This window comes from Salvelinus fontinalis, chromosome 1, assembly GCF_029448725.1.
Source record: "Salvelinus fontinalis isolate EN_2023a chromosome 1, ASM2944872v1, whole genome shotgun sequence".
NCBI classification, from domain to species: domain Eukaryota; kingdom Metazoa; phylum Chordata; class Actinopteri; order Salmoniformes; family Salmonidae; genus Salvelinus; species Salvelinus fontinalis.
The window spans coordinates 44,378,685-44,403,107 of record NC_074665.1 but is presented as its reverse complement, the minus strand read 5'-3'; the positions used below and the strand labels follow the sequence as shown (position 1 = coordinate 44,403,107).

General features: G+C 45.2%; 1 protein-coding gene across 1 annotated transcript; it reads right to left on the bottom strand.

The window, feature by feature from the left end:
• On the bottom strand, window positions 1-22,985 carry cavin1b (caveolae associated protein 1b). Its single transcript, XM_055922632.1, has 2 exons — window positions 22,024-22,985; window positions 1-3,785 (listed from the first exon to the last, which is right to left on the bottom strand). The coding sequence occupies exons 1-2, from the start codon at window positions 22,546-22,548 to the stop codon at window positions 2,787-2,789; spliced, it is 1,524 nt and encodes a 507-aa protein (XP_055778607.1). The 5' UTR covers window positions 22,549-22,985; the 3' UTR covers window positions 1-2,786.
• Window positions 22,986-24,423: the final 1,438 nt, after the last annotated feature.

Sequence of the window (24,423 nt, the reverse complement as noted above, 5' to 3'; positions counted from 1 at the left end):
TTGTGAATCAAATTAGCTTTTATTAAAGTATTAGTGGTTAGGGAATGAGTCATTACATGGTACAGATTTCATATGCATTATTTAACCAACATGAAAAAGAGATGGGGGGGGGGGGGGGGTGTTTAAACATAGGCTTTAGTGTCTTAGTAAACATAGACTTTAGTTGTGGGGTCCCCCCCCAGTTGGTTTAAAATGTCTCTTAAAAGCCGGAAAAGCACTGTTTTTAAAAATCATAGTTGCTGAATGTTATTTAAGCTTTGTGTACAAAGTAAGTATAAAATGTAATTCATGGCTGTTTGTTGCTTAATGCAAGTATTTTCACAGAGGGTTTGGAGACAGCGGAAGAAAATGAAGGTTCACTGGTTTTGCAATAAAGGCAGTTGCACTGCTATGGCAGTGATTGACATTATATACACTTACATACACGGAAATGAATGGTAGAGAAAAAAACAGGATTATTCAGGTCTGGGTTTGGAAACTGGGCCGTGTTCATTAGGCACCAAGCGAAAGAAAATGCACTTTTTAGGTAGGGACTACCTTGACTTGTCCAATAAGAAACGTTCATTTCCGTGTTCCGTTTTAAAATGTTTTCTGTTCTATGCCACAATGAACAAGACCCAGGACATCAATGATACTGGAGCACTGTCTCCCCCTTTGTTACATTTTGGAGGAAAAGTATGTTTCGCCTCACCTTCGATCAATTAATCCAACTATTTATCGGTTGAGTTTAAAATGCACGTTTTTAAAATAAAATGGAGAACTTGTCTGTATGAGATCATTAGCAACGGTGATGGTGCATTTATGTGCTGTTGGAATAGTCCGTGACTGTGAGTCTGTGAGCATGCACAAATTAGCTCAGGATTACATTGAACCCCAGCCTTATATTATCTCTTCACAAAACAAGTGAATGTGTCAATAAAACTAAAAAAAGGGTTGAATTTGATATTAAAAACATTCTGATTCTAAACGCAACAAGAGAATCAAAGCACAGTTGACTTGCATCAGCCAGGTTATAAATGTCAGGGAAAACAAGTGCTTGGTATCAGCCCATTGGGGGTTAAGGGTTGCTCCTACATCAGTGAAAAAGTACTAGTTGATGGGCGGCTTTCGTAAGGAGATGCTGGCGTCAGCGCTGCTGCGTTGTAAATGTCCCTATGTTTATTACCATACATTGCCACTAGGTGGCGGACCTCATCAAAACACTTTTAAAGAGAGTAGACAATAAAAAAGTGTTGGGAAAATGAGTGTGTAAGTGGCTGGTTAGTCTACCGTAAACTCAAAACATAAGAAACTTTGATAAAACATTGATAAAACAAATGATTGCTATTGTACAAGGTTTATATAGCACACCCGTGGCAGGATTTACATTTTTCCACCAGGATTGTGAAGAAATCGTATAAAATTGCTCCTTATCTTTGTTGTCGCGTAAAAACAGAGCTTTTAATGACTTGAGATTTCATCAGAATGTCCTTTCTTATCTAAAACTCAGGCAGTGAATGAATACATGTGTGCGTAGTCTACCTACAGCATGAGTGACATTCCATAAATGTCTCACAACCATTTTGTGTTTCTTGCAGATGTTAGGATCCTTCATTTGAGTGCAGACCCCTGTGTTAGACTCTTCCTTCACAAACAACAAAAAGGTGATGGCATAAGATGCCATCTTTATCAAGAAAATACACCCAAATTACATGACCTGGTCAAATTCCCAACATTATTCACCATGCCTATAGGAAAAGTGTGTGGGTGGGTAATAATATTAAGAATTAAGTAATAAATTATTTATAAAATATCCAAAAGCACTGCATAATCATTCATTATTCTGTCAAAAATGGTATGTCACTGTAAACTTTATGTCAACCTTTGGTTATTTGTAGGTTGGTAAACTAATATAAGCATTTATGAATATATTAATGCAGTGCTTCGATATTTTATAATCACTTATACAATGGGAAAGTGGCTGCCTATTTCGCCTTACTTCCTGGATGCAGTCCCATACTGTTTTTTAATGGGCTTCAAGATTATATAATCAAATTCAGGAAAACGTGGTCATTTTAAGATATTTAAAAATATATATTTTTCTATTTGTGGATTTATTTACTTTAACCCGATGCCGTTTATAAAGATTTTGATTTTTGTGCTTTTTACGCTTGATATCATTTCAAAACCGAAGTGGCCACACTTTCCCATCATTTAATGGTCTGTGTTATCCTTTTTTTTTAGACTGTTACTAAAGTGTTACTGAAATATCTAACATACAGGTGATAACTAAATTTGCACTTTACTAACTTCCATTCACAACTTTTGTGAGTGACGTTAGCATTTCAACTTAAACATGATTTTGGAAGTTGATAGAATATTATACTGTTCGCTCCCAAGGGATATGGCCACACCCCTTCAGAGTAATAATTTTTTCACTGCATAGAAACTTTATTCTGTATTCCTTACCACCCCATTCTCTCCCTTTCTTTCCCTTCTAACTCCATGTTGTTGTTTGTTGTCTCATTCTTCTTCCTTTTCTTCTTCTCTTCATGGCCTCTCTAGCACCCAATCCCAAAGTAAATCCATAGCCCCTCCCCCTTAGACACTTTTGTAGTGGATTGGACAGGTGCAAGAAATACAGCAGAAGACAACAGGTAGCTATTACCGTATTGCTTCTACCTATCCAGTCCTTTTTAAATCTACACAAGGCGCTCAGGGGGTTTGGTTCTAGTGGGCAGTTTTGGGATTAGGCAAGTTGTCTCGTTCACCATCCTCCTCTTCCTCCTCTTCCTCCACTTCCTCACCTAGTCGCTGTCCCTATCCCGCTCCACCAGCACATGCTCCGAGTCCTCGTGCATCTCCTGCAGGGAATGGCTGTCCTCCTCGTCCTCTTCCTCTTCCTCTTCATCCTCCATCCCCTCCTCCTCTCCTCCTCCATTCATCATATCCACGTCCACGTCCAGATCCACACGCCCCTCGTGGCAGTCATCCTCCAGTCCCTGAAAAGGGTTCAGGTCCTGGGATACCTCCACCATCTCCGTCCCCTGGACTTCCACGGGCTCCATGGCCCCCTCGCGGAACTTCTTGACGTGGAAGGTGAAGGGAGGCACCTTGTAGATGGCGGTCTTGTCGCGGGCGTAGACGGTGTGGTCGGGGGTAAAGGATTTCATCACCTTCTGCCGCGACACCTTCATCTTCTCCTTCTGCTCGGGGTTGACACTCATGCGCGTGCCCAGCTTGCCCATCTTCTTCTCGATGTTGTGGCGCGTCTTCTCCAGGTTCTCCTTGGTCTTCTGCTTGGTCTTGTCAAAGTTCTCTTTGGCGTTTTTTTTGGTCTTGTCGAAGTTCTCTTTGGCGTGTTGTTTGGTCTTGTCGAAATTCTCTTTGGCGTTTGGCTTCGGGATTTTCTCCACGTTCTCCTTATTGGTTTTCTGCCTGTTGAAGCCCATCTTCTCCTTGGTCAAGGTCATCTTCTCCTTGGTCAAGCCCATCTTTTCCCTGGTCTTGGTCATATTCTCCTTGGTCAAGCCCATCTTCTCCTTGGAGAAGGCACTTTTGATGTTTTGTACGCGCTGGAGGCTGCTACGCTTGATGCGTTCGGTGCGCGACTCCTCGACGGCGTCCTCGATCTCCAGCTCCTCCTCGTCAGAGGAGAGGTCCAAGTGGGGCTTCTCTTCTCCCTCCTCTCCGTTCTCCTCGGCTCCTTCTTTCAGGTCCAGCACGCTGCCTCTTCCTCCCTCCACCAGCTCTGAGAGCTTCATGGACTTTGACACGGTCAGTTTAGACGGAATCTTCACCTCGTCCTGCAGATAAGAGGAGACATGAAGCTGTTAAAACAGATGATAGACATGCTCTATAAGTCAGAGAATATGTTTTTGGACCAATAAATATGTTTTCTTAGACCAATACATTTGCACCCCCCCCCCCCCCCCCCCCCCCCCCCCAACCCCAAAAATATATCTTATTGACAATAATAGTTCAGTCAAATTATTCAGGGCATGGGTATCTGAAGTTACACATTTGTATTGCAAACATTACCCTTTCTTTGACTACATTCATGAGGAACTTTAACTTTGAACTTCAAAGCAACAGTAACACTTGTTTGGACTTGGGTCTTGCATTAGTTTCTGCTAAGGTACGTCTTAAAGTCTGACATGAGAATCCCACATGGGAACCTTTGCCCTGGGTTTGTACTGGTAAAACAACATTTGTGTGTGCGCATGTGTGTGTGTGCGTGTGAAACAGACAAAGTGTGTCCACGTGTGTGTGTGTGTGCGGAAACCCTGGTGCTTCTGCAGTGGTTGTGATAAAGCCTGAGATCCCGAACACCTCTCCTCTCCCAACAATACCCCCCCCCCCTCCCGTTTCCATATTTCCACTCCACTACAAAACCATTACATTTTCCACTGTCGTGTCTCTCTGGCATGAAAAAACAAGTAACCTTCAGCTTCCAAGCTTTGTATTGGATCCCGGCCTTGCCAGAAGCAATCAGTGTACCTTAATTACTCTATTGTTTAACGCCTGTACTCCTGATGCTGGTGAGTCATGTTCCTCACCTCCTTTGCACTGCACACACACACACACTTTCTTAATGTACACACACACATTTTTATTATTACACACACACACTTTTAAATGTTTGTGCACACTGGAGGGGCGGAGAGACCTCCAGGCTTTTCCTGTCAGGAACATGGTGATTTCAAGGCCTCTGAGCTACCTGCAGGCTGCCACCCGTTCAGAGTCAGACGCCATCTCCTAACCAAGGCTCACTGCATCACATCACCTGTCTGGAACTGGGGAAGCTAGACACTAAAGATAGCTTTCAACCGAAACGTTTGTGTGTAACTCCCATGTGCAGACCAAATGTTTTTGGAGGGTTTTCCAATGAGGAATGAAGTATCCTCTTTAAAACTTGGAAGTATGCTCTTAAACAAATGTTAAATTCGTTCACATGTACAAAGAACAGGCTCCACTGGTGTTAATGCCTTATTGACATGAGGATGGATAGAAAGTCACCAATTAATCTAACCTAGGGGTGGCAGGTAGGCTAGTGGTCTCCTTGGTCAAGGTCATCTGGGCCAGTAACTGAAAGGTTGCTAGATCAAATCCCAGAGCTGACCAGGTAAAAATCTATTGTTCTGAACAAATAAGAATTTGTTCTTAACTCCTTTGCCTAGTTAAATAAAGGTAAAATAGTGGATGAGGCCTTTATTTTCATAATCTAACCCACCAAGATAGCTGCTTCTCAAAAACACCTGATATCTTGACCTGCCTCAACGAGTGTTTCTGAACAGCACAGGCACGTTTCAAGTCATTGTTGTCGTTTCTTCCATTCCACCCATTCCCCTTTCCCACCCGTCCCTTCTCATCGTCCTGGCCCGCCTCTCCCTCTTCCTGTTCCTCGCATTCCAGGCTCGCAAGCCCCTCGCTCTTTTCCCGTGTGCGTGTGTTCCTGCGTTCTGCCAAACCCGCGTACAATGCTCCGGCTTGTTAATGGAAAAGACATTTTCATTTTATTTTTTTTCCATCACGGCAATCTCACTGAGTCACTCGCTTACACTGCCATATGGCTCCGATGGGTCTCCAGCTAATATTGTGCATTGTCTCCTCCCCCCCAACCCCCACCATTAGGAAAACAGGAACAGTAAAAGGCATTAACAAAGGGGCTCGGTGGGGGAGTGGGGTGGGGGGCGAGAAATACCTTTTGGCTGAGTTAAACGAGGGAGACACCGCCGGCTATTTTGATAAGCACAAAGGTGATGATGCTTTTACGGCTGTCTGGAAAACCATGCGCTTGCATCGCTATTGGAAGGAAAAAAACTGGAGCGTCAAAGCAGAGAGGAGAACTCCCTATTGTGTTTCATTGTTCTGTGACTGGGATCGTACTCTTGGTCATGGATTGTGTTCTAGTGGTGTCGAGGGTAAACCCAACCTTGACTGATGAACCCTTATTTCCTTAGTAGTACACAGGGGTTGCGTTCCAAATGGCACCCTATTCCCCATGTAGTGCGTTATGTATGACCAGGGCTCATAGGGCTTTGGTCAAAAGTAGTGCACTGTAAAAGGGAATATGGTGCCATTTGGGATTCTGCCAGGAAGAGAGTCTTACATTGATTTATATCACAAGCATAACATGGGTTTTCATGAAACAATTTCCTAGCCTTGTATGTTATCAAAGTTGTTCTGGCGAAAAGGTCAAGGGGCGTGGTTTAACGAGCAGCAAATAGGGTTGGGCGGTATCCCGATTTTCATACCGTCATACCGTTTCTGTACCATACCGTATGAGTTATTACCAAATGTGCACACTAGGGGCAAACATTTTATGACCACTTTTTTTTTTACACACAAAACAATTTAGGCAACAGGGATCTTGATCCAGGAAGGGATTGCCACCTTAATTGGGGAGAACGGGCTCGTGGCAATGACTGGAGCAGAATAAGTGGAGGGGTAACAAAGACATCAAACACAGGGTTTCCAGGTGTTAAATGCCATTCCATTTGCTCCTTTCCGGCCATTATTATGAGCCATCCTCCCCTCAGCAGCCTCCTGTAATGCACCGGTCTACAAGTTCCACAGCATACCTGTCTAAACCCCCCCCCCCCCCACCCACCTTGTGTGAAAGTAACCCTCCGAATACAAATATGATTAAGCTATCGAGTTTTAGATATTGGATGGTAAAAACTAGACATATGTGCCCCTTTCTTGACTTTAATCTGCCCCCCTACAGCGAATACCTCTGCCCGGCCCAGCTCGGGAGACCTCCAATCTGTCAGTATGCAACTTCAAAGAACGGAAGTTCAGAGGTCAAGGCACTTATATAAGGCTTCTTGAGGAGCCAAAACGGGGGGGGGGGGGGGGGTGTAACGGAGGAAAGTGTGTACATGGAAAAAAAGAGTGGGTATGCGTCCCAAATGGCACCCTATTCCCTATAAAGTGCACTCCTTTTGACTGGTCGACGTGAGTGCACTTTATAGGGAATAGGGTGCCATTAGGGCTGCAACGGGAGTGTGACAGGAAGCCAGGCATTCACCTTGGCGTGACTGATATCCTGACCCCTCCTGATTTAAAAGGACATTGTTCTCTCAGGCCGACGAGGGGGAGACCGAGAGACAGAAGCCGACGAGGGGGAGACCGATAGACAGAAAGGCAGGAAGGTGGGGTGGGGTGGGGGGGGGGTAATGTATGCCTGTGTGTGTGTGAGCATGTGAGCACGTGCACATCTGTGTGTGTGGAAGTCTCTAAATGTTGCAAAGGAACACTTGCCCAATTTATACAGTAACATTGCCATATTTGATTTGAACTTTGCCCATCAATTACAAATGGCAGGCATTGCAAAACACTCTGTGCCAGGGTTAAATGTGTCCTGTAGTGTTGGGAGTAGTCTATGATTTGGGTTTCATCATCACATGGGCTGCAATCTTTATCTTGTGCTTCTTGGTGTCAGTCAAGGCAGGGTGTGGTGTGTCTGTGCATGTAGGATGGTGGGGGGTGGGGGTAATGTGTGTGTGTGTGTGTATGTATCTGCTTATGGTTTTTCAGTGATTTCAGACCTCCCCTTTCAGACCGTTCCATTCTACCACCACTGATACACAGCTACAGTGTACTGTATACACACACTCTTCTGTTGTCCTTAGCAACCACCACAGAGAAATTCCCTCCAAGCCGCTGCTTCGTGTGCTGGGACCGCAGTAGTGAATGCAGTCTATTTTTCTCTCTCTTTCCTTCTCCTCTTTCTCCTAATTTCTCTCCTCTTTCTCTCTTTTCTCTTTGATGTTCTCCCTCTAATTCCTTTCTCTCTCTTTACCTCTGTCTTTCTCTCTCCGTCTCCCTCTAATTCCTTTCTCACTCTCTCTCTCTCTCTCTCCCTCCATCTCTCATTCTTCTTTCCCTCTCTTCATCTCTTCCTCTTTTCTCTGTCTCTATTACCATCTCTTTCCTCCCTCCCTCCCCCTCCCCTCTCCCTTTCTCCCTCCCCCCTCCTTCATTCACTTAGTCTTAGTCATGGAGAGAGTGGTGCACTAGCTCTGAGACATGGCCTGTGGAAAAGTCATCTGTCTCAAAGGTGTTTACAGTGAGGTTACACTCACACTCGCTGAGTGCCTCTGCCACCCACTTAGAGTGCGCGTGTGTGTGTAGGCGCGAGCACACGTGTGTGTGCGTGCGTGCGTGCGTGCGTGCGTGTGCATGTGTGAGGGCGGTCTATCCACAATAATTGAACACCACACAATGCACTCCAGTGTACATACTGTACTGAACGTTAAACTCATGTGGAACAACAACGAGCATCACGTTCAGTCTGGTTTAACAAGGCTATGTCATCTCCTTTTGAGTACAAAACATTCTAAACAATGGTATGTAGAAAGGCTAATTACAGGATGTAGAATGAAATTTGACTATCCACCTATGACTACCAACACACGCAAAGGTCTATTTTGTTAAACAAGTATCTGCTTTGCTGCAAGCAGCACAAACTGGCAGTGGGGGGCTGGCGAGGCTAGCTAAGTCAAAAACAGGCGACCCATGTTGAACTGCTGCCTGGATGCCTTGTCATTGTGTTGCGGTGGGGGGTGGGGTGGGTGGGGGGGTGCTCATATGCTGAGATCAGCTGGCTGCAGCCCCGTGCCGTCAGCACAAATAAGTCCCACTCTTTCACTAACAAGCCTACGTGCCCCCCACCCCCTCTCTCTCTGTCTCTCTCTTTTTCCCCAACCTCCCTCTCTTCCCTCTCTCTCTCTGGCTGTCCAGTATCCGCAACCCTATTCTGCTTTTGGCCTGCTTTTCTGCCTTGTGGAATGATTTGGTGGTGGGATGTGCAAATGTAATCCATGTGCAAAAATGATGTAGGTGGGTACAATAAAAATTCCAAGACAACTATCCTTCATATTGTAATATTAATGTCCTCATCCTTACCATCACCACTATACTTTACTACACGTATATTCCGAGTCAATATTCATATCATAATAAGGAATTCCCCTGGACCACGCCCACAAATTTGGAAACAAACATTCTTTAACATTGACATCCATTGTAAAAGAGCCAACTTCTTCGTCAATTTTTTGTTCGTCCGGACCTACGGTTCATGTAGGAAATAGAGCCTGCGAGAAGAGCCCTGTGGCTTCAGGCTATTCGACGTGGGAAATGTGGGGATCCGTACCCAAGTACACTTCTCATAGCTATGTGTGTGCAAAACATTTAATCACAGGTAAGACATTGAACTTTTTTCGTATAGTCTGTTTGTAACTTCAGTCACTACTAGTAGCTGTATAGTCTGTTTGTATTGTTGCTCTTGGCTAGCTTAATGTTTTAGTTGGTAGCTAGCTAGCACTCACTAGCGCCATTATAAAACGGTTCATGAAGGAAGCCCTACAATATTACGTTTTTCTAAGCAGTGAGAATGCTCGGGAGCAGACAAAGATGAAAAGTAATATTTAGAAATGTTGTACTTTTCTTAAATGTAGATTTGTAAATGACTAAAACAAGAAAATCACGTTTGAAAAATTAGGTAACCAAGGTAACCATGGGTTGTTTTCCCCCAAGGTGGGCGGAACTGCTACGTTCTATCTAATACCGACAGGGAGTATCTGCCTGTCCTTGAGTCTATGCTTTGTCGATATTTCCACGTTCCGACCTCAGCAGGAAAAATAAATTGCACTTTACAAACAGGCATGTGTCAGAGGACCTCGTTTGACCGCGGCAAGGCTCGAGGACCCGGGTGAGGCTCACCATGGAAGCTTTCCTCCAGCCCAGCCCAGCCCAGCCCAGCCCCAAAAACCAAATCGCAGTAGAACCACTCATCACTGCCATGTGTACAGCTTCTTTACTGTGTGTGTGTGTGTGTGTGTCTGCCGGGCTACAGAGGAATTCCTCTCTCACCAACACTCCCTCTCTGTCCTCCTCCCTTTTCAGTTTTCATGGAGCAAAAACAGTTTTACATTCATCTGAACTTTTATGCATCACGAAAATGTCGCTCTTTAGCACATATCCCTTTTAGGAATAATTTCATGCCCTTCAATTTAAGTCCCTATGAGCCCTGGTCAAAAGTAGTGCGCTGTGTAGGGATTAGGGTGCCATTTCGGACGCAACCCTAAATGAAAGAAACGTCCTGCCTTGAAATAGAAATCCTTCACTGGACTAACGTTTCAATTAATTGCACTACTTTCCAAAGCAAACCACTGACTGAAGATCGTATTAGGCCTAGTCTGGGACACTGATCTAAGGTCAGTTGTGTGTTCCCCTTCTAATGGTTAAGATTACAATTGGGGGAGGGGAGGCTGATCCTGGATCTGTGCCTACGGGGCGTGTGTGTGTGGGAAAGCATGTGATGGGCAAACAGTGACAGAGCCTCTGGGGGAGAATGGCTGCTCCTTTTTTCCATTCTGATTTCCCCCTGGCCCTTTGAGAGAGAGAAAGAGAGAGAGAAAATAGACACAGTGAGAAAAAGAGAGAAATATAGAGATCGAAAGAAAATAGAGAGAGAGAAAAAAAGAAAGAGAGACAGAGAAAGAGAAAAAACTAGAGAAAGAATGAAAGAGAGAAAATAGAGAATGAAAGAAAGAAAGAAAGAGCGAGAGAGAGAGAAAATAAAGAAAGAGAAAGAAAAAAATGTGGAAAGAGAGAAAGAGTAATACAGGGGAGAGGGAGAAAGAGTGAGCGAGGAAGAGAGAGAGAGAACGTCGGAGTCACAGAGGGAGAGGAGAGGAGAGATTGCTATATAAAGTTATGGCATGCCGGAGGTCCCTCGGGGGGAACGGAGCGCGATGAATCACAAGCTCTGTTGTTGAGACATCTCTCCTCCTCTGCCCTGTGATCACGAACTGGCCACAGCAACACCTTCACTGCCTCCCCTATGTTATTCCTATTGGGGATGAGTACACTCTGACTCCCCTATGCTGTTCCCTTTGGGATGAGTGCACTTTGCACTCCACAACGTTGTTCCTATAGGGATGAGTGCACTTTGACTTTCGTATGTTGTTGCTATTGGGACTCCCCGAGCTGTTTTTAGAACACTTTTCCACCTTCTTGAATGGTTTCTGAGGATGGAGCAGGGGAGAGGAAGATGGTTATTCAGCGTATCATTCAGTAGACACACTATGTCATATCATAAGGAAAGCTGTGTAACTCAGTGAACATACGGTACAAAGGACATGAAGGATTGCTTTTCAATGAGGAACAGAAGTTCCCTTTAGGGACAAGTACACTCTCACCATACAATTCCTTTATGAGCCACAGTAAGCCCATGCCTGGCCAACACTAGCTGACCCCTGACTCCTGAAAGATAAGCAGCACACCCTTACGGACTCCCCTATTTTTTTCCCCCTCTGAAAAGGTCTGCCCTGACTAACTAGTGTCAGCTGTTCTCCTATGGGATTGTAACGTGATTTAGTTATAGTTAGTGCATTAGGCCTATACTGTGGTAGTATAATGCTAAACCATTACATTTCTAATAATAGCTTGCTATTTTCCAGAAACAGTCTTAAAGATTTCTCAGTGAGTCAGACCGATGATTCCCTTTCACAAACGGTCCTAAATAACAAAATGCACTAATCTGATCACATGATTTCCTATTTGATGTTCTGCTTACAGGAATTTGCTTATTATATTTGATATCGCGTATAGGCTTGTCTTTGTGCCTGTTCGAGATGTAAGGCTGTAAATGTGCATCTTCAAAACACTTCAGGGCTAGTCAATGTTACAGTTGAATCATTTCGCAGATGCAGACCAACAGTAAGTCCATTCAACCAACCAAAGTGAAACAAATAAACCTCACAACTGGAGTGTCACAAGTACAACTTTTGTCATAAAGAACTGACATCACTGTGCTAGAATTTAAAACAACAACATGATGTTGAGTTCATACCTCAGAGCCGTGCTAGGTTGAGTTTGTGAGATGGCTAGCAGTGCCAAAGTATTCCTGATACAGTAGAGAGAACGCAGGGGTCGCCCTTGCTTCCGGACAAGCTTAACACCTTCTTCGCCTGCTTTGAGGATAACATAGTGCCACCGACTCGGCCTGCTACCAAGGACTGTGGGCTCTCCTTCTCTGTGGCCGACGTGAGTTAGACATTTAAGCGCGTTAACCCTCGCAAGGCTGCCGGCCCAGACGGCATTCCTAGCCGTGTCCTCAGAGCATGCACAGACCAGCTGACTGGAGTGTTTACGGACATACTCTGCTGTCCCCACAAGCTTCAAGATGTCCACCATTGTTCCTCTACCCAAGAATTCAAAGGTAACTGAACTAAATGACTCTCGCCCCATAGCACTCATTTCTGTCATCATGATGTGCTTTGAGAGACTAGTCAAGGATCATATCACCTCTGCCTTACCTGACACCCTAGACCCACTTCAATTTGCTTACCGCCCCAACAGATCCACAGTCGATGCAATCGCCATCGCACTGCACACTGCCCTATCCCATCTGGACAAGAGGAATGACAATGTAAGAATGCTGTTCATTGACTATAGCTCAGCATTCAACACCATAGTACCCTCCAAGCTCATCATTGAGGTTGAGGCCTTGGTTCTGAACCCCGCCCTGTGCAACTGGGTCCTGGACTTCCTAACGGGCCGCCCCCAAGTGGTGAAGGTAGGAAACAACACCTCCACTTCACTGATCCTCAACACTGGGGCCCCACAAGGATGCGTGCTCAGCCCCATCCTGTGCTCCCTGTTCAAACATGACTGTGTGGCCACGCACGCCTCCAACTCAATTACCAAGTTTGCAGACGACACAACAGTAGAAGGCCTGATTACCAACAATGATGAGACAGCCTACAGGGAGGAGGTGAGGGCCCTGGGAGTGTGGTGCCAGGAAAATAACCTCTCACCCAACATCAACAAAACTAAGGAGCTGATCGTAGACTTCAGGAAACAGCAGATGGAGCACGCCTCTATCCACATTGATGGGACCGCAGTGGATAAGGTGGAAAGCTTCAAGTTCCTCGGCGGACACATAACTGACAAACTGAAATGATCCACCCACACAGACAGTGTGGTGAAGAAGGCACAACAGTGCCTCCTCAACCTCAGGAGGCTGAAGAAATTTGGCTTGGCACCTCAAACCCTCACACAATTTTACAGATGCGCAATTGAGCACCCTGTCTGGCTGTAACACCGCCTACAGCAACTGCACCGCCCACAACCACAGGGTTCTCCAGAGGGTGGTGCGGTCTGCCAAACGCATCACCGAGGGAAAGCTATTTGCCCTCCAGGACACCTACAGCACCCGATGTCATAGGAAGGCCAAAAAGATCACCAAGGACAACAACCACCCGAGCCACTGCCTGTTCACTCCGCTATAATCCAGAAGGTGTCAGTACAGGTGCATCAAAGCTGGGACCGAGAGACTGAAAAACAGCTTCTATCTCAAGGCCATCAGACTGTTAAATAGCCATCACTAGCAACTTAGTAGCTGCTGCCCTATGTACATAGACTTGAAATCACAGGTCACTTTAATAATGGAACACTAGTCACTTTAATAATGTTTACATATTTTGCATTACTCATCTCATGTATATACTGTATTCTATACTATTCCACTGTATCTTAGTCTATGCCGCTCTGACATTGCTCGTCCATATATTTATATATTCTCAATTCCATTCCTTTACTTTAGATTGTGTGTATTGTTAGATATTGCTTGTTAGATAATACTGCACTGTTGGAGCTAGAAACACAATAATTTCGCTACACCCGCAATATCATCTGATAAACACGTGTATGTGACAAATACAATTTGATTTAAGTTGATTTATGCTTTGTCTGAGTGCAGACTCAACCCACTGGGCAAAAACAAGTTGAATCAACGTTGTTTCCACGTCATTTCAACCCCCAAAATCAATATGACAACGTTGAATCAACGTGGAAAACTGATTGGGTTTGCAAGAAGTCCTCAACTTAAGGGCATTTTGTCTTTTTTTTCCACCCAACTTTGAACCTAAATCCAATGACATGGTGACGTTTTTTGGTTGATTTCACGTTGCATTCGCGTCAGTTGAAAACTCAACCAAATGTTAAGTCAAAACTAGACGTTGAACTGACGTCTGTGCCCAGTGGGAAGTAGTGTGGCGAGAAACAATGTTAAAGGAAGTGCCCCCTTCTTCTTTGGATACGCACACAGTCCTCACTCACTTGTGTTTGACAGTGCTCTCAAACAGCCCTCTCGTTTTACCTTTTTTAGTGTTGCACACCATCCAAATGGCTCACATACAGCCGAATTTAATGTTATTACCATTACAAGCCCATAATGTTTCCCATTTTGAATTCAAGATTTAAACCCGTGATTCACAACACAATGATGGAAATGTACATGTTAGAAGCTGCCTTGAGAATAACTCTCATACTCAAACCTTTACGTCTTTGACAGGGCAAATCCATTTGTTCACCTCTCTCCGGTCTACAGTGCCATATAAGGCAAGGTATCAGGAATGCTTTGGTTCTCTTAACTCACTTACTAGCCAAAATGTAGAACATTCAACATTCATTTTTGCGAGTTTATTCCTTTCGGGGGACTTTGGCGGGTAGGGTAGCGGCCTTATCCTCTCCGGTATGACATCATACGTTCGGGCAGAGAGCTTGTCAACCAACGGAATTGCAGGAAAACAGAAGACACATCTAGACAGCTGGCGTAGCGGCGACTCCGGCTCGAGTAGCCGCTCGCAGGGCCCACGGGAACTGGAGGTGGAGGGGGGGGGCTGCAATCTAAAAATAGCAACTATCACATACTTGTTTGATTGTGAGAAGGAAGAGGCCTTTATGGGATCAGGTTCCTGTTTACGTTGGCTTGGATTTGAATCAACGGTCTAAGTCTTTGTCCTGCGAAAATCTATCTCTTGTGGCTTTCAGCCCGCCATGACTTCATGATGTGGTTGTTGTTTAAAGGGATAGTTCACCCGCCAAAATAATTTGCCAGGTAAACAAAACCAAAGCATGGATCGCTGTCTTACATTGTCCATAGACTGGGTTATGAATTGTCAATGTCATTTTGTAATTTGGGTGAACTATCCCTTGTGTCAGTTGACAGTCGTGGCAAATTATTGCTTGTTAATTCACTGTACCAATTAAGTGCCAGCTGACTGAAGGACGCCTTCATTTCTGGACAAGAGGGTTTGTTGAGGGCTTTCTGTGTCCCAATTTGCATCTCCCTCTTCACCCCCCCCCCCCCCCCTCTTGGAAGGCCCATAACAGACCAACGGTAATGCCGGTCATTTGACACGTATCAATACATTTATTGTTAAGTCGATAATAGCTCGATGTCCTGCTTACGGGAATTTGCTTATTAGACATCGCAAATAGGCTCGTCTTTGTGCATGTTCAAGGCTGTAAATATGCCCCGAGCCATGGCAGTCTCAGGGCTATACATGGCTATGGTAGCAACCGTGCCTCTTTATAGGGTTACCCGAGATACCGACAGGTCTGTGTCAAGTACTCTGAGCACTTTTCACCATACACCCTTCAATGCCACTGCAAGATACAGCTTGCCATTGTGGGAAGCCAGGTTTTTTTTCTCTACATACTTTGTCTGGGGCTCCTATCAAACACATGCACATTCATACACACACAAACACACACACAGACACACAAACACAGAGTCATGAATCTCTTCATGAACAGAAATCCATTGTTATTGGAAAGAGTAACAAGGGGGGTGCCATGGCAACGGTGGTGACTGTCATCCCATTGGGAGTCACCATAAGTCAAGCGTACAGAACAGTACATACAGCCTTGGACAGAAAGAATGGAGTCGGTGGCAAAGGCTGGTTACAGTTCGCAATGGATTGTGTCTACAAAAGAGTTCTTGAGTGCATACGTAGCCCACCGTATTTGATACGGTATTGTATTTATACTACTTGTCCTCTATCTTTTGAAAATAGTCTTGCTTGGCCAAACTCATGGGCCTATGCCACCCTTGTGTTGTTAGACGCAGTGGGTGTGGGAGGAGAGTACACTACGGAAAGTAAAATGCCTCGGAGGGGAATGGAATGGAACACCTCATAGTATTCCTATGAATGTAACAGGAATGACTGGGAATAATTCATTACAGGTATCTGTGTTTACTCATTACAGTGGATGGTCTGTGTGTGTGTTTTTGGTTTTTACTATCCTTGTGGGGACCAGAAGTCCTCACAAGGATAGTAAAACAAGGACAATTCAGACAAGTGGGGACATTTTGCCGGTCCCCGAAAAGAAAAAGGCTATTTTAGGCTAAGAGGTTTAGGGTTAGGGTTACAATTAGGGTTGGCGTTAGGGGTTAAGGTTAGGGTAAATAGGATTTTGAATGGGAATCAATTGTTCGGTGTTCACAAGGATCGTGTGTGTGTGTGTGTGTGTGTGTGTGTGTGTGTGTGTGTGTGTGTGTGTGTGTGTGTGTGTGTGTGTGTGTGTGTGTGTGTGTGTGTGTGTGTGTGTGTAAGCCTACATTCTGGGCTCTGTAGTGTAGAAGAAAGTCCCTGAGATGCCTCTCTAACTCAAAACATTTGCTGATCGCCAAGTGTGACATATCATATTCATCTTCATTAAAAACTCCAACTCCAACCACAACGTATTCTGTTTTCTGTACTACTTCTCTTAGAGCCCCCAACACACACACACACACACACACACACACACACACACACACACACACACACACACACACACACACACACACACACACACACACATGCTATCAATGTTTCTGCTACTTTGGGTGCATGAATACTGGGTACAGTAAAATTGCTTTTTTGAGCATTCCATTAGTAGACTATTTGGAGGTGTGTATGTGAAAACAGAAAAGAGAACAGCATACTTTACCGTTCCTTCGGGAAATGTGGTTTGTAACATACACGGAAAGCTAGGTGGGGTTGGTAGGGGTGTGGAGAGGTGGGAGTTAGGGTGGAGGGGGAGTAGGAGAGATGTAGGTGGGTTTGGAGTTAAGGTGGAGGGAGGACTGGAGGGGGGTAGGAGGGAGGGGTGATAGTTTGTGGTGTAGAGGGAGTAGGAGAGAGGACGGTGGGATGGGAGTTAGGGTGGAGTGATGGTAGTGGAGGTGAGAGAGCAGAGCTGGGGATGCCGATGGTATGAATCAGCTGTCTAAATATGTGCTGCTCTGGATCAAAACACACACCCGCATCACGCACTCCTTACACAAAGAAGATGGACCCTCGCTCTCTCTCTCTCACCAGAGAAAGCTGGTGGGAGGTGCTATAGGAGGACAGGCTCATTGTAATGGCTGGATTGGAATTTAAGGAAAGGAGTTTAACACGTTGTTTCCGTGTGTTTGATGTGTTTGGTACCATTCCATCGATTCCATTCCAGCCAATACAATGAGCCCATCCTCCTATAGCTCCTCCCACCAGCCTTCTCTGACACACACACACATATTTCTCATTTTAGAAGGCTCATAGCAAGACTAGCTTTACGCTTACCATTTGATCCGTTTCAAATTAAACAAATGATTTATGGTCCTGATTGAGAAATGATCCAATCATCAAATTAGAAACCAAAAAGTCGTCCTGTGAGTCAACCTACAGGAATGTAGTATTCTTCTCTGCAGTACAACAGTCTCATCTGTGGTGGATTAAATGTTCCTGTGTCGCCCTTATTTACCTCTTTTTTTCCCCCCTGTCATGCTACTCTCTCTCTTCCCTATTTATCTCCCTATCACACTCCCCTCTCTCTTTCTGTCTCCCTCTCTAACCCCCTTCCCCATCACTCACTCACTCACTCACTCACTCACTCACTCACTCACTCACTCCCTCCCTCCCTCTCATGGAGTTGTCACATTCCAGTGACATTTCACTGAAGTGTAGCCCCATTCCGAGCGCCTCTCTGAGGGGAACACAGCAACACGTACATTCAGTCAGCTGTCCAAGCCCAGTCCGATACATCGGACAGATTAAACAGGGTCTGCTGACTTACAGTAAATGTACATAAATGACATGCGCGCACACACAAGACAGCTGTTCCTGCTAATAGAGCGTTGGGAGCCGTCAATATCGCTGATGCGCTGACCGAGCTTACACAGATTAGTGGAGCAGGTTGAGAGCTTCAAGTTCCTTTGGTGTCCACATCACCAACAAACTATCATGCTCCAAGCACAAGAAGACAGTCGTGAAGAGGACACGACCAAACCTATTCCCCCTCAGGAGACTGAAAAGATTTGGCATGGGTCCTCAGATCCTCAAAAGGTTCTACAGCTGCACCATTGAGAGCATCCTGACTGGTTGCATCACTGCCTGGTGTGGCAACAGCTCGGCCTCCAACCGCAAGGCGCTACATAGGGTAGTGCGTACTGCCCAGTACATCACTGGGGCCAAGCTTCCTGCCATCCAAGACCTCTATAACAGGCTGTGTCAGAGGAAGACCCTAAAAATGGTCAAACACTCCAGCCACCCTAGTCATAGACTGTTCTCTCTGCTACCGCACGGCAAGCGGTACCGGAGCGCCAAGTCTAGGTCCAAGAGGCTTCTAAACAGCTTCTACCCCCAAGCCATAAGACTCCTGAACATCTAATCAAATGTCCACCGAGACTATTTGCATCCCCCCGATTTTACACCGCTGCTACTCTCTGTTGTTATCATCTATGCATAGTCACTTGAATAACTCTACCGACAAGTACATATTACTAACCGGTGCCACCACACATTGACTCTGTATTGGTACCCCACTGTATATAGTCTCGCTATTGTTATTTTACTACTGCTCTTTAATTACTTTTTACTTTTATTTCTTATTCTTTTTTGTTTTTAAACTGCATTGTTGGTTAGGGGCTCATAAGTAAGCATTTCACTGTTGTATTTGGCGCATGTGACTAATAAAATTTGATTTGATTTAATTAGGGTCCACTCACTCCCCCTACTTACTTTAGATTAACCTAGTTTAGCCTAATTTAGCATACCAATGGCTTCTCATATTAGCTTAGCCTAGCGTTAGCCTAGCGTTAGCTTCTCCGGTTCAACCACAGAAGATAGAGGGCTTTAGCTGGGCCGGGAGTCGTGACTTCACTTGTGGTAGCCTGGGGGCCCCCGGAGGGAGTGGGCTGGTGGGGGCGCTGACTACAGGGTTAACAGGCACTTGCAAAGGGAAGATAAATACCAGTGCTCCTGCCGACTACAAAGCCATCCCAGCTGTGCCCTCAACCTTCTACCTTCCCTTCAGGATGAGTTACTGCGTGTTTTTACTACAGTATTAGAGGAGGGCCGCGGCTCGGTAGGGTTTCCTATGGGCTTGGATGAGAGTTAGGTTCTCTCCTCTGAAAAAAAAAAACAATTATATCAGGAACGACTGATACATGTTTTTGGCGTGACATCATAATTGGAGTTAGTTCTTAGAACGAGGCTCGAAAAGAACATTGGAAAGATGCACAGAAACCCCAAAGTGTATGTACATTTTTATCCATTAACAGGAGACATGTTTCTGATAGGTACCAGTATCTTGTTGACTCCTGGATTGCGTTCCAAATGGCACCCTATTCGCTATGGGCCCTGGTTAAGAGTACTGTACTACATAGGGAACAGGTTGCCATTTGGGACGCAGCCTTAGTGTTGTGTAAGAATAGGCCTCCCCACGCTATATTCTATGTCCCTAGCTTGACCTCTACATCACTGATACACACAGTACCACTCACTGGCTGGAACGAATAAACAAAGCCCAAAGAACCACACCCTGTGTATCAATCACCGGGAAGGGTTGAAACCCCCCCCCCATACTTCACCTAGTGGACTCTCCCTCATAGTGAAAGTGTACACATCTTGCCATCGCAACCACCTGACGCTATTTGGCAGGGTGAGATAGAAAGGTATCACCAACAGTATCCTTCCTTCCAGATTGCCTACAAATGGAATGCTCCAAAATCGCTAACAGTAAACTCCCCTCCAAATAGCCTAAAAATGGAATGCTCCAAAAAGCTATTATCTGAGTACTCTATCCAGTATTCATGCACCCAAAGTAGCAAAAACATTGATAGCATTCATGGATGTTTGTGTGTGTGTGTGTAGGGGGGGTTGACCTTGGTGGCTCTAAGAGAAGTAGCACAAAGCAGAATACGTTGTGGTTGTTGTTTTACATTAAGATGAATATGATGACATGTCACACTTGGCTGTGATGTTTTGAGTTAGATAGGGATCTCAGGGAGTCTCTTCTACACCACAGAGCCCAGAATGTATTCTTACACACACATACAAACACACAAATACAAACACAAACACACAAACAAACCGGGGCAGCAGGTAGGCTAGTGGTTAGAGCGTTGGGCCAGTAACTGAAAGGTTGATCAAATCCCCAAGCAGACAAGGTAAAAATCTGCCGTTCTGCCCCTGAACAAGGCAGTTAACCCACTGTTCTCCGGTATGCCGTCATTGTTAGTAAGAATTTGACTTAGTGTAATAAATGTTACATTGAAAAGATAATATTTCTCATTTTAGAAGGCTCATAGCAAGACTAGCTTTACGCCTGCCATTTGACCCGTTTCTAATTAAACAAATGATTTATGGTACTGATTGAGAAATAATCCAATCATCAAATTAGAACCAAAAAGTCGTCCTATGAGTCAACCTACAGGAATGTAGTATTCTTCTCTGCAGTACAACAGTCTCATCTGTGGTGGATTAAATGTTCCTGTGTTGCCAGTGTATCTCTCAACATAATAGAGGAGAAAGAGTTTTGTGTGCTCTTGTGTATCATATGTATGGTATGCCTGCCTTGTTTGGGTATGATTTGATTTGAATAATTTTTGTAATTAAAATAAGACTTGTACAAATGGGAGAGTGGACAGCTCTTTGGTGTGTGTGTGTGTGTGTGTGTGTGTGTGTGTGTGTGTGTGTGTGTGTGTGTCTGTGTCTGTGTCTGTGTGTCTGTGGGCGAGCGCACACACAGACAAAAACATTTTCTCATAGTCGGGCAAAGGGGGAAGGGAACAGAGCAAGAAAAAGAAGGGAGAGAGAGAGAGAGAGAAGGGAAGGGTGGGGGGGGGGGGGTCTGCCCAAGCTGTACTCGAGTCAGTCAGGAGGATGGAAACTCTGAATGTTCTCACACTGCTGTGCAAAGCTGCAAGCCATTACACATTATACCGTGGCCCGGGCTAAAAAAAGACTGTGTGGCGCTCCCGAGCTCACTGCGAAACTACAAAGTGTCTTTTCAAATGAAACATCTGGAAGTCGAGTGTGCTTGTGTTATTTTCCATCCTTGTTTAAAAAAAAAAGAAAAAAAAAGAATGGCTTATAGATTCCTTATGACCGAAGAAGTGAGCTGTATCCAGATGTGAAGCCATGTATGTTTTAACTCTGTAGGGTGTCAAATAGGATCAAAGGCAGAGATTTGTCGGTAGTGGACATTAGTAAGGACGACCCTACTTCTACCATAGGGTGTGGCACATGGCATGATATAATCCAGTATCACCCAAGGTATACCAAAACAATGAAACATATATTGCATAGAAATATGACACAGTGGAACATATTAATAAATGTATGTGGCACTGGTTAAACTTCTTTTTGAAGTTCAAGTTAAAACTCTCAATTTTTTTTCCCTACTTGATGGATTGCTTTCATGGGGCAAGTGTGTCCTACAAACATAGTGATGTGTGATGTGAAATATACTTATCTATGAGTGGCATGTTTGACTTTGGAGTACATCCATATTAAAGAACAAGCGGTCATTTGGGCACTTGCCAATGATGCCTTGAGGTGAGCCACACCCCAAACTTCTCTCCCTCGCCAGTACACACTCAGCCGGGTAATATGCAAACTATCATCTGCAAAAAATATCTGTCAATTGAGCATGAACCTTTTCACGAAGTTCAACTTGTTTTTCTGTTTGCCAACCACCCCCAGTCCAGTACCCTCATGATAGTCCCCAATCCTCACCCATCACGGTGTCAAGCGTGCGTGCCGTGCCCCAATTCCCCCCCTCAACCAACTCACACACCACCCCACACACCTCCCCTCCACCGACACACATATCCACACACACACACACACCCTCACCCTCACCCCACCACCCACCCACCCACACACCTCCATCCCATCCCCACTCCACACCCAAGGACATTCACCCAACGCTCACCTGGTAGATCATGACTTTGAAGTTGCGTCTCTTCAGCAGCTCGTTCTCGTTGCTCTCCAGCCTCTTGATCTGACCCCCTTGCTTCTCCAGGTTGGCGCGCACTGTCTTCACATTGACGCTCACCTTGCGCACCTTCTCCAGCATCTTGTTGACTGAGTTGGACGTGGTGCTGTGGCTCTTGGACAGTTTGGTGAGCTCGCCCTGGATTCCCGTCACTGACCGCTCCATGTCCTGCTGCCGAGCCTCCAGGCCACTCTGCGTCTGTTGGATCTGGTCCACCGCCCCGATGATCTTGTCCAACAGAGCCAAGACCATAACGCCGTTCTCCTGGGTGCCCACTTTATCCTTTTCCTTTTCCTCCTGGTCGCCCTCGGACACGGCGAGCGCCACCAAGGAACGCTCCTTGGCGGCACCAAAGTCTTCGTCATCCGACGGTGGCAGGTTGACTTCGTCGTCGGAGATCTCGGTGAGGGTCTGCTGCTGCTCCTGCAGCTCCAGGTGCAGGCTGGATGTTTCCACTTCCATGACTTTCTGGATTGTTTTCTGGATGAAGACCTGAAAATAAGTCAAAGGACTGTGTATTCAAATGAATTAGACGCTGGAAAGAGATGCTTTCTCTATTGTTTTTTACTTCACTCAAATTCCTTGGGTGTCAGTTCAGTATTTGCTGCTTTCTGTCCCCTGACTCACACACTTCTCTGTTTGCTCTGCCCTTCTGTGGTCGCGTACACTTCTCTCCTGTCTTTCTCTCAAACTCTCAAACTCTTGCTCTCAAACACACAAGCAGGCTCTCTCTCTCTCTCTTCCCTATGTTCCTAATCCTTGGACAAAGTCCAGTCTACAGGGAAGAAGTCTGCTTTGAAAGTAACCGTAGGAGCGCTGGGATGTGAATGACACTCTTCCCGGAGAAACCCTTCCAGTCAAAGCAGAGCCAGCAGCTTTTTTCCTCTCCGGACCCCTTTTTCCTGGGACTCTCCCCTTTCCCCTCCTCTCCTCTCCCGTTCCTGGCCCCTCCTCTCTGTCCGTGAGACTCCACCTCAGCCGTGTGGGGAAACCCAGCCCCCACCTCCCCCAGACCCAGACGGCCCATCCCTCTGGGCCCCATCCCTCTCTCTCCAGCATGGTTGGAATAGTTAGAGTGGAGCTGTAGACTGGCCGTCACATGCAAGCTCCGGCACAGCAACAGGAGGAACGTGAGGTAGGAGTTTTCATAATAGAATACCGTTCAAAAGTTTGGGGTCACATTGAAATGTCCTTGTTTTTCATAGAAAAGCACATGTTTTTGTCTATTAAAATAACATAAAATTGATCAGAAATACAGTGTAGACATTGTTCATGTTGTAAATGACTACAGTAGCTGGAAATGTATAATGATTTATAATGGAATATCTACGTAGGCGTACGGAGGCCCATTATCAGCAACCATCACTCCTGTGTTCCAATGGCACGTTGTGTTAGCTAATCCAACTTTATCATTTTAAAAGGCTAATTGATCATTAGAAAACCCTTTTGCAATTATGTTAGCACAGCTGAAAACTGTTTTTCTGATTAAAGAAGAAATACAACTGGCCTTCTTTAGACTAGTTGAGTATCTGGAGCATCAGCAGTTGTGGGTTCGATTACAGGCTCAAAATGGCCAGAAACAAAGAACCTTATATATAATATCAAATATCACAAAAATGTAAAACAAGATTCTCTGGTCTGATGAAACCAAGATTGAACTCTTTGGCCTTAATGCCAATCAATCAATCAATCAATCAATCAAGTTTATTTTATATAGCCCTTCGTACATCAGCTAATGTCTCGAAGTGCTGTACAGAGACCCAGCCTAAAACCCCAAACAGCTAGAATGCAGGTGTAGAAGCACGGTGGCTAGGAAAAACTCCCTAGAAAGGCCAAAACCTAGGAAGAAACCTAGAGAGGAACCAGGCTATGAGGGGTGGCCAGTCCTCTTCTGGCTGTGCCGGGTGGAGATTATAACAGAACTATGCCAAGATGTTCAAAAATGTTCATAAGTGACAAGCATGGTCAAATAATAATCATGAATAATATTCAGTTGGCTTTTCATAGCCGATCATTAAGAGTTGAAAAACAACAGGTCTGGGACAGGTGGTGGTTCCATAACCGCAGGCAGAACAGCAGCAAGGCCAGGCGGACTGGGGACAGCAAGGAGCCACCACGCCCGGCAGTCCCGACGTATGGTCCCAGGGCTCAGGTCCTCCGAGAGAAAGAAAGAGAGAAGGAGAAAATTAGAGAGAGCCAAGATTTTCAAAATGTTCATAAATGACAAGCATGGTCAAATAATAATCAGGAATAAATCTATTGGCTTTTCATAGCCAATCATTAAGAGTTGAAAACAGCAGGTCTGGGACAGGTAGGGGTTCCGTAACCGCAGGCAGA

What these genes read in the sequence shown, in the direction of transcription:
- cavin1b (XM_055922632.1), bottom strand. Translation starts at nt 22,548, where the DNA reads ATGGAAGTGGAAACATCCAGCCTGCACCTGGAGCTGCAGGAGCAGCAG. An exon ending in TCAAAGTCATGATCTACCAG is followed by an intron (nt 3,786 to 22,023) that starts GTGAGCGTTGGG and finishes TCTTATCTGCAG; the next exon opens with GACGAGGTGAAGATTCCGTC.